Source organism: Herpailurus yagouaroundi, unplaced genomic scaffold, assembly GCF_014898765.1.
Source record: "Herpailurus yagouaroundi ecotype Mexico unplaced genomic scaffold, PumYag 483, whole genome shotgun sequence".
NCBI lineage: Eukaryota > Metazoa > Chordata > Mammalia > Carnivora > Felidae > Herpailurus > Herpailurus yagouaroundi.
In genome coordinates, this window is record NW_024412700.1 from 3,730,996 (window position 1) to 3,741,035 (window position 10,040).

A 10,040-nucleotide genomic window follows, 5' to 3' on the forward strand; every position below is an offset into this window, starting at 1 on the left:
AAGAACACACAACTTTAATGCTTATTTATTTTGGGGAGAGAGAGAGAGAACTCTAGAGAAGAGGCAGAGGATCTGAAGCGGGCTCTGTGCTGATAGCAGGGAGCCCGACGCGGGGGCTTGAACTCAAACTCCCAAGACCATGACCTGAGCTGAAGTCGGACACTTAACTGACTCAGCCACCAGGTGCCCCTGTAATGGTCCTATTGCTAAATAAGGTCACATTATGAGGTTCTGGCAAGCAGGACTTCGTAGGTGACACCGTGTTTGTGATAAAAAAGAAATACGATATTTGGATTTTGTTCCTGGCACACAGCCCTGAAAACCCTTTGAATTTATTGTCTTCTGTATGCTAACAAATGACTCACTGTTGGGGGTGGGGGGACCCTAGCTAGTTTCAGGATGGGGGCCGGTTGCCAGAAAAAAACAACCATATTTAAAGGGTTAGAATTTTCAGCCTCAACCTCATTTCCTGGGAGGTAGGACAGGGAGTGGATGTCGAGTCAGTCATCATTGGTCAGTGGTTTAAGTCATGCCTGTGTAATGAGACCTCCATAGAAATCCCTCAGTGAAGACATTTGGGATAGCTTCCCACGTCCCCGTGCTGGGGACAGTGGCATACCCTTAACTGTGCGGACAGAGGCGTTTGCACTTGAACCCTTCCCAGCCTTGTCCTTAATCCCACCGTTCGTTTTTATCTTTTAAACTGTCGTAGTAAGTACCAGGTGTTCCTGGGTTCTGTGATGTAAGTTCTGTAAGTTGTTCAGTTGAATTACTTAACTTAGGGGAAGGGTGATTGTGGGACCCTCTGAATTTGTAGTTGGGCAACAGATGTGTGGTGTAGCCTGGGCATCCCATTTGCAGCTGGGCAATCTTGTGAGACTGAGCCCTTACCTGTGTGCTAACTCCGGATTATTAGGATCAGAATGGAATGGGATCGTTCAGCCTTCACATAGTGTCTGAGAGTCAGAGACGTCTCAGTCCTGTACAGTCAGCAAGTCAGACAGTATTACAAAGGATGGCTGGTGTGTAATGGGACCCATGCAGCATTTACATTTTCTTTTTTTTTTTTTTTTTTTACATTTTATTTATTTTTGATAGAGACAGAGCACAAGTCGGGGAGGGGCAGAGAGAGGGAGACACAGAATCTGAAACAGGCTCCAGGCTCCGAGCCGTCAGCACAGAGCTCGACGCGGGGCTCGAACCCACAGACCGCGAGATCATGACCTGAGCCGACCGACTGAGCCACCCAGGCGCCCCACCCATGCAGCATTTTAAAGACTGAACTCCTTACCTTCTCCTCGTCCCACTCCCAAAATAAACCAGCACAATTACCAGTCAGTTCACATCCCACTAATACTCTGGATTCAGAATCCTGATGTTTTCTTTGACTTCTCTTCTGTCCCTGTCATTTAGTCCACAGGACCTGGACTCGGACAGATTCTGGTTTAGTCATTGTCTTATTCTCCCACCTGTTCTCTCCTGTGATGCTAACCAGGACTTTCCCCTTACTTCTTGGTTTGCGATTCTTTGTTGTTCAGGCCATTGTTTATCTTCTGTCTCTTCAGTCATTGCTTTTTTGTTGTTGCCAGATAATCTTTCCAAACTGCAGTCATGTTGCGTGTTGAGTGTAGATTTCTCACGTCGATTCTTCAGTAATGCCCCAAATCTGCCTTCTCAGCATTTATTTTTCCTGCTGCTTCTCTCAGTGAATGGTGTTTCAGACGTACTGACCTCGAACTACTCGTGGTCTCCTGGGCTCGCCCAGCACTTTTCAGCCTGTGTGCCGTTTCCCCTGTATGTCCGCCTGCTTGTCGGAAATCTGGGCATCGCTCAGCCTTTCTGTCGGTTGTTGCCTAGCGTGTGACACCAGGCTTCACTCTCCTCGGCCCCTGTCATGCTGTGTGTATTTTTGGGGGGTTGGGGGGGGCTGGCAGTTACCCTCAAAATATCTCCTGCGTTGAAGAAATTTTTACTTGCATTTCAGTCATTCCACTGATTTTTACTTGAGTGGCTTTTTCTGATAAATTTAGATAGTACGAAATTTCGTACTTTGTTAAAGACATCCCGTACCATCCATCCTGTTTTAGTTTGTGCATTGTACGTTCAAATGTGTGCATAGACATTTGGAGTAATGTTCACTTGATGTTATGATTGTTACTTCTGATCAGAGAAATTTGGGGTGATTTTAAACCATCTGTGTACTTTTAGGTATTGGAAGAAGTTTTATAACAAGTGGGTTACTACTTTAGTAAGGACAAGTTGTTATTCTAAGAAAGAAAATGGGTTTTGTAAAAATGTAAGGAGGAATACAGAAGACAATCTGTAATTCCATACAGAAAGATGACTCTTACTAGCACTTTTGCTCATATCCTTGAGACACAGCTGGACACGCCTGTTTCGTGTATAAAATGGAGCATTATATACTACATGATGTTGTGGGACTTTTTCTCTCACATTATGTTACTGTGGATATTTTTCCATGTCAGGAAGCAGAACAGTACTAGTTACGGTTCTTATTGCTGCCTAGTGTGCAGTTTCAAGACTGTCATTTTAATTGTACCTGTCTGCTTTGTCTTCTTTTGGCCGACTTCCACTTTTCCCCTGTGGATAAAACATTCCTTGGTGAGCGTCCTTCTCCATACTGTCGATGTTCACTGATTGGATGGGAACGGCTTTCAAAGTCATGAGGGTCCCCAAGATGAATTTAGAGGGTCTGTGAGCGCTGTGTTCATAATAGTACTAAGACCCGGTGTGCCCTTTTCACAGTGCTGTAAATTTGTACCAGTGTTGCAGAAGTAATGGCGAGTCAGTCGCCTCAGCCACAAAATGATACAAGTCAGGCCACGCAGAAAAAAAAATTACAGTTTTGTTTAGTTAGACCCTTGATGAAGTAGTAGATGTTATTTTATTAAATCTTGACCGAGTCCATAATTTTTTTTTTTTTTTTTTTTTTGGTTTAAGACGAAATGGGAAGTACGCATAAGGCACTTCCGTTATTACCGTCTGTGGCTCCCAGGGAACAGTACTTGTCTGGTTGTGTTGAGAACTGAATTAGCTGTTTAATTACTGTTTTGTTTTTTTCATGAAACACCAGTTTTCCTTGAAAAGACAATTGGCCAGCTATAATCACTCAGCCTTTAGGATTTGCCAGAAGTGTGCTTGCAAATGAAGTGAGCCTGCCTCTTCAAGGAAAGAAGCACCTGACAGTATTGATTGCCAATGAGAAAATCCAAGCTTTCAGGCAAAAATCAGAATTTTGGAAAAGTTGTGTTTGCTGTGGTGAACTTGAAAACATCCCAATATTTGAAGACCTTTCTGATGAGATTGGTGGTGCTGTTAATAACAGATCTAATTTTTGATATTGAATGATGAAAAGTGTCCAGATTTTGAAGCACTGGATAACTCAGTGAACCGGTATTTTCTTTCTTTTTTTAAAAAAATTTTTTTTGTTTTTTAACGTTTATTATTTTTGAGACAGAGAGAGAGACAGAGCATGAACGGGGGAGGGTCAGAGAGAGGGAAACACAGAATCTGAAACAGGCTCCAGGCTCTGAGCTGTCAGCACAGAGCCCGACGCCGGGCTCGAACTCATGGACTGCGAGATCATGACCTGAGCCGAGGTCAGCCACTTAACCGACTGAGCCACCCAGGCGCCCCAGTGAACCGGTATTTTCAAAACGATGTTACACGATCACTCATGATAAAAGATATATTAACAATGCAAGACACAGCGGTGCATTTTAATAGACGAGAGTACGAAATGTTCATTGATAACGCTTCAGATTCTGCACTGCAAACAGGCTTTAAGAACCTGCCCCTTGTTAAGTATTGGTATAGTATCAAGACTATCTGAAGTTCTCTGAAAACACCATTAACACTCTCTTTTGCAACTTCACATGTACTTGGTGTTGCATTTTTTTCACGCACTTCAATTAGAACAAATGTTGCAGGAGATGGAAAGCAGAATCAGACGTAAAAATCCAGCTGTTTTCTCCAAAGACAGATATTAAGGAGTTTTGCAAGACTGTTACATTGGGGGCATTTGCAAGACATTTGCAAGACATTACATTGGATGGCTCAGTCGGTTAAGCGTCTGACTCTTGATTTTGGCTCAGGTCATGATCTCGCGAACCCTGAGATTGAGCTCCGGGTCAGGCTCTGTGCTGACAGCACAGTGCCAGCCTGGGATTCTCTCCCACTCTCTCTGCCCCTCCCCCACACGTTCTCTCTCTCTCTCTCTCTCTCTCTCTCTCACTCTCTCACTCTCCCCCTCTCCCCCCATCTCTCTCTTTCTCTTTCAAAATAATCTTAAAAAGAATATGTTCTGTTAACATGTAATGGGTTTATTGTTTCTCTTAAGTGAACTTACGAATGATATTGTTAAAATGCATTGGTTTAATTTCTAAAATTGATTATATTACCTATGCGCCCCATGTACATTTAATTTTTTTAAATCTTGAAAAGATTTTTAGAATTTATTTTGATGAAAAGCGCACCTGCATGTGCTTGGGTGGGGGAGGGGCAGAGGGAGACAGAACCCCAAGCAGGCTCCATGCTTTGGTGCAGAGCCAGATGTGGGGCTTGATCCCACAGACCGTGAACTTACGAGCTGAGCTGAAATCAAGAGTTGGAGGCTTAACCTGCTCGGCCACTCGGGCTTTAAAATTTTGATCAGTCAGCTCTTTCTGCCCATGGGTCCTGTCCTCGTGCTTTAATGAAACCACCTTTTTTGCACTTGGAAAAAAAAAATTGTAATCAGCCTGGTTAACACCTTCCACTCCCCTCCTCCTCGTTTTCCATATATATTTGTTCATGGGGTTTTTATTTGTCTCTACCTGTTAGTAACCTACGTGGGGTGGAGATTTTTGTTTTTAATTTCTATTTTTGAGAGAGAGTGCATGCTCATGCGAGTGGTGGGGGGTCAGAGAGAAGGGGGACAGAGGAATGAAACAGGCTCTGCTCTGACAGCAGAGGGCCTGATGCGGGGCTCAAACTCACCAACTGTGAGATCATGACCTGAGCCACCCAGGCGCCGCAGCAGGGTGGAGATTTTAATTTTGTACATCTCATATGCCAGGTGTTTAGAACAATGCCAGACACACATTAGGTGCTCAATAAATAATTGTTGATGAAGGATATGGGTTGAACTAATCCTTATTTTGGAATAATTTCATAGCCAGTTTTCTCGGACATTTTATGGGGGTCTTTTCTTTGCAGTAGTATTTATTTTAATTACTTCTGCATAATCCAGGCTTCTAATTTTGATTTTCATGGATTTAACTTCAGGAAGTACTTACATAGCAAGACGGCAGTTAAATTTTCTTCTGGCGTGTCTTCTCTGCTGGATAGAGGTTGACTGGGGCAGGGGGTTCCCGACTCTAGCTGTCATCACAATTCCTAGAGCCCACTGGATCAGATTCAGGGAGGGGCCAAGGATTGTATGATTTTTAACAAGATTTCTAAGGGATTGTTGTTAGCGTGGCATAAGGGTTTTCTGGCCTCAGCGGAACTGGGTGCTGTAATTAGCAATATCTGCCAAGGGTGATTGTAACTATTAATTCCTTTCCTGTGTACTGATGGCAAAAACAGCCATGAACAAAACTTTTTACTTACAAAAAATGTTGGGACTTTGTTCATGTTGTCGTAGCTAGGGAATGCTCTCTGTTTTCGTGAAGTATGTGATCTGGTGGAGTAAGGAAAACGAACACAGAAGCCTAACAGAAAACTGACCACAGTTTGAATTAGTTGCTTGTGTTTAACGATTAGGAAAAAAAATCCGTATTTCTGTCTTCTCTTGAAAAGTTGGAATCTGCCCTCACTGGGCCTGTATTCCCTGTAATCCACGGGAATGCTCTTGTCTGTAAACAAGGTATAGTCCTGCTAAATTCGACATAATTCCCATCCAGCTCGCTTTGCTCATTCCCTGTCTACTTCCTGTAGACATTGGAGTTTTTAATCCCTGACCAAAGGTTCTTAATTATCTTTCTTAAAAACTGAGTCCATTGAAGTATAATTGACATTCAAGAGATTGCCTATCTTTGAAACACACAGTTTGATAAGTTTGGATGTGCATACACATCCATGAAACCACAACTACGTTGTAACGAATGTGTCATCATCAGAAGTGTCTCTATGTCCTTTGTAATTCCTGCTTCCCGCCCCACTGTCCTTGAGCAAATGCTGATTTTTATTACTGTTGGGTGTTTATCATTTTATGAAAAGGAATCTGAGAATATGTGTGGTTTTTTTTCTTTTGTTTGGCTTCTCTCAGCATAGTTACTTTGAAGGTCATCCGTGTCGTTGAGGGTATCAGTGTCTCATTCTCCCTTAGTGCTGAGGGGAATGGGGTTTATGGATATTCCACCATTTTATGTTTGCCTTTGATGGACCTTTGGGATGTTTCCACTTTTTGGCTTTTACCCATAATGTGGCTGTGAACGGTTGTGTACAAGCCTTTGCATGCAATTTATATTTCTTTTTCTCTTGGTTCGTCACATAGGAGAGGGATGGCTGGGTCATATGGTAGGGGTGTATTTAAGTACTTAACTTTTTTAAGAAGCTGCCAGACTATTTCATTAAGTGGTTGTGTCCCTTCCTGCTCCTGTCAGCAGAATAGAAGTGCTCACTTGCTCCACACCCTTGACGGCACTTAGTGGGGCGGGTCTTTTGCATTTTAGCCCATTCTCTTAGCTGTGTCCTGGGGTTTGGTGTGGTTTGGTGTGGTTTTAATTTCCCTAATGACAGTGTACTGTTGAGAAGCTTTACATAGGCTCTTTGTCATACATATGTGTTCATTTAAAAAAAATTTTTTTTTAATGTTTGTTTATTTTTGAGAGAGAGAGAACGAGTGAGTGGTGAGTGAGCATGAGCTGGGGAAAGGGCAGAGAGAGAGGGAGACACAGAATCCGAAGCAGGCTCCAGGCTCTGAGCTGTCAGCACAGAGCCCAACGCGGGGCTCGAACTCACAAACTGTGAGATCATGACCTGAGCTGAAGTTGGATGCTTAACTGACTGAGCCACCCAGGTGCCCCTGTCATACATGTTATTTAGTCTCTATTTAAATAATTTTTTCCCCTCAAAGTTGGGTTTTTATTGTGAGTTTGAGAGTTTTTAATATTTTCCGTGTGCCAGTTCTTTATTAGATACATACTTTGCAAAGACTTACTACTAGTTTGACTTGTCTTTTTCTTTCTTTTTTAAAATTCTTTGCATTTTAAAAAACTTTTATTTACTTATTTCGAGAGAGAGAGAAAGAGAAAATCTGTGCTGTCAGCTCAGAGTCTGACGTGGGGCTCTATTCCACCAACTCTGAGATCATGGTCTGAGCCGAAATCAAGATTCGAACACTCAACTGACTGAACCACCCAGGCACCCCTTTCTTATTTCCTTAGTTATTTCTTTGACCTTTTGGTTGATGAAGTGCTGTTTAATTTCCATATATTTGTGAATTTTCCAGTTTTCCTTCTATTGTTGGTTTCTAGCTTTATTATATTTTAGTCAGAGACTATGCTTTGTGTGATTTTGACCTATTTAAGTTTATTAAGAATTGTTTTATGGCCTACCAATGGAATGGGAAAAGATATTTGCAAATGACACATTGGACAAAGGGCTAGTATCCAAAATCTGTAACGAACTCACCAAACTCCACACCCGAGAAACAAATAATCCAGTGAAGAAATGGGCAGAAAACATGAATAGACACTTCTCTAAAGAAGATACCCATGGGGCGCCTGGGTGGCGCAGTCGGTTAAGCGTCCGACTTCAGCCAGGTCACGATCTCGCGGTCCGTGAGTTCGAGCCCCGCGTCGGGCTCTGGGCTGATGGCTCAGAGCCTGGAGCCTGTTTCCGATTCTGTGTCTCCCTCTCTCTCTGCCCCTCCCCCGTTCATGCTCTGTCTCTCTCTGTCCCAAAAATATATAAACGTTGAAAAAAAAATTAAAAAAAAAAAAAAAGACACCCAGATGGCCAACGGGCACATGAAAAGATGCTCAACATCATTCCTCATCAGGGAAATCCAAATCAAAACCTCACTGAAGTATCACCTCATACCGGTCAGAGTGGCTAAAATGAACAAATCAAGAGAATATAGATGCTGGAGAAGATGTGTAGAAATGGGAACCCTCTTGCACTGTTGATGGGAATGCAAACTGGTGCAGACGCTCTGGAAAACAGCATGGAGGTTCCTCAAAAAATTAAAAATAGATCTACCCTATGACCCAGCAATAGCACTGCTAGGAATTTACCCAGGGGATACAGGAGTGCTGATGCGTAGAGGTACTTGTACCCCAGTGTTTATGGCAGCACTTTCAACAATAGCCAAATAATGGAAAGAGCCTAAATGTCCATCAACTGGCGAATGGATAAAGAAGATGTGGTTTATATATATAATGGAATACTACTTGGCAATGGGAAAGAATGAAATACGGCCTTTTGTAGCAACGTGGATAGAACTGGAGAGTGTTACGCTAAGTGAAATAAGTTATACAGAGAAAGACAGATATCATATGGTTTCGCTCTTATGAGGATCTTGAGAAACTTAACAGAAGACCATGGGGGAGGGGAAGGGGAAAAAAAAGTTAGGGAGGGAGCCAAACCATAAGAGACTCTTAAAAATTGAGAATAAACTGAGGGTTGATGGGGGGTGGGAGGGAGGGGTGGGTGGGTGATGGGCATTGAGGAGGGCACCTGTTGGGATGATCACTGGGTGTTGTATGGAAAACCAGTTTGACAATAAATTTCATATTAAAAAAACAAACATATCCTCCAGAATGTTCTATGTGCACATGAGAAGAAAGTGTATTCTTTTGTTGGGTTGAGTGTTCTGTATTTGTCTGTTACGTCTAATAGCCAATATAATCTCATCCTAACTCAATTATATGTGCAAAGACCCTGTTTCTGAATAAGATCACATTCATAGGTGGGAGAACAGGGGGAAAGGACTTTAATGTGTCTTTTGGGGCATGTGATTTAGTCAGCTACACAGAGTGAGCAAGCAACAGATTCCTTTTGTTTTTGTTTGTGAATATTTTTATTTCATCTTAATTTTTGATAGTTTTGCTGGACATAGAATTCTTTCTTTGAGCACTTTGTATAGGTCTCTGCCACTGTGTCTGAGAATTACCTGTTAAATTACATGTATATTTTTTCTGTTAAATTGTCTTAATTGCAGTTCCCTTGTAAGTGATACTTGTTTTCCTCTTACTGCTGTTAAGGGTTTTTCCTTGTCTCTGAAACATTTTGACTACGATACGTGTGTCTACCTTAAGTTTGTGGGCTTTTTGGATGCATAAATTAATACTTACAATAAGCTTGGTAAGTTATGCAGCTATTATTTCCTCAAATATTTTGTTCGGCTCCCTTCCCCCTTCTAATACTCCTATTACACATATATTGGTGTCTCACATTTCTGTGAAGCTATGTTCATTTTTGTTTATTTTTTTTCCTTTGTGTTCTTTGGATCGGATGATCTCTTGATCTATTTTTAGGATACAAACTCTTTCTTCTATCAGTTTAGATCTACTGTTGAGCCCCTCTGGTGAATTTTTCATTTCAGTTACTTTTCAATTCCAGAATTTGTTTTTGGCTCTTGTTTTTATAATTCCTATTCCTATCACTTACTTGATGGAAGTGTCATCCCTCCCTTTTGTTCATTAGTCACGTTTCATGTAGTTCTTTGAACATCCTCACAGATGTTAAGTCTAACATCTCGTCCTCTTACAGACCTTTTTTGTTGCCTGCCTTTTTTTCTGATGGGTTATGTGTGGGTTATGCTTTCCTATTTCTTTGCATGTCTTGTAATTTCTTATTAGATATTGAGCATTTTAGAAAATGCGTTGTGTCCACTCAGGGTGCTGATCTGCCTACTCCCCACCTCTGGGCTTGTTAGTTATTTGCTTTTTAACTTGTTTGATGACCGGCTAGGTTGTTTAAGCAAAGTCTTTGTCCCCTACTCCACTCTGGGCAGGGTGCAGCTTCTGATGACATTCCTCAGAGGCCATAGCCTTGGCCATGCCCATAGTCACCCTGCGATGGTGGTGGTT

General features: G+C 42.0%; 1 protein-coding gene across 1 annotated transcript in view; it reads right to left on the reverse strand.

The window, feature by feature from the left end:
- LOC121022938 (translation initiation factor IF-2-like) overlaps positions 1–10,010 on the reverse strand; it is a 26,844-nt gene extending 16,834 nt beyond the window's left edge. Inside the window, exon 1 of the mRNA XM_040464526.1 lies at positions 9,951–10,010. Coding sequence (XP_040320460.1) covers positions 9,951–10,010 — 60 coding nt within the window. The remainder of the gene's footprint in view (positions 1–9,950) is intronic.
- Between the last annotated feature and the right edge of the window lie 30 nt (positions 10,011–10,040).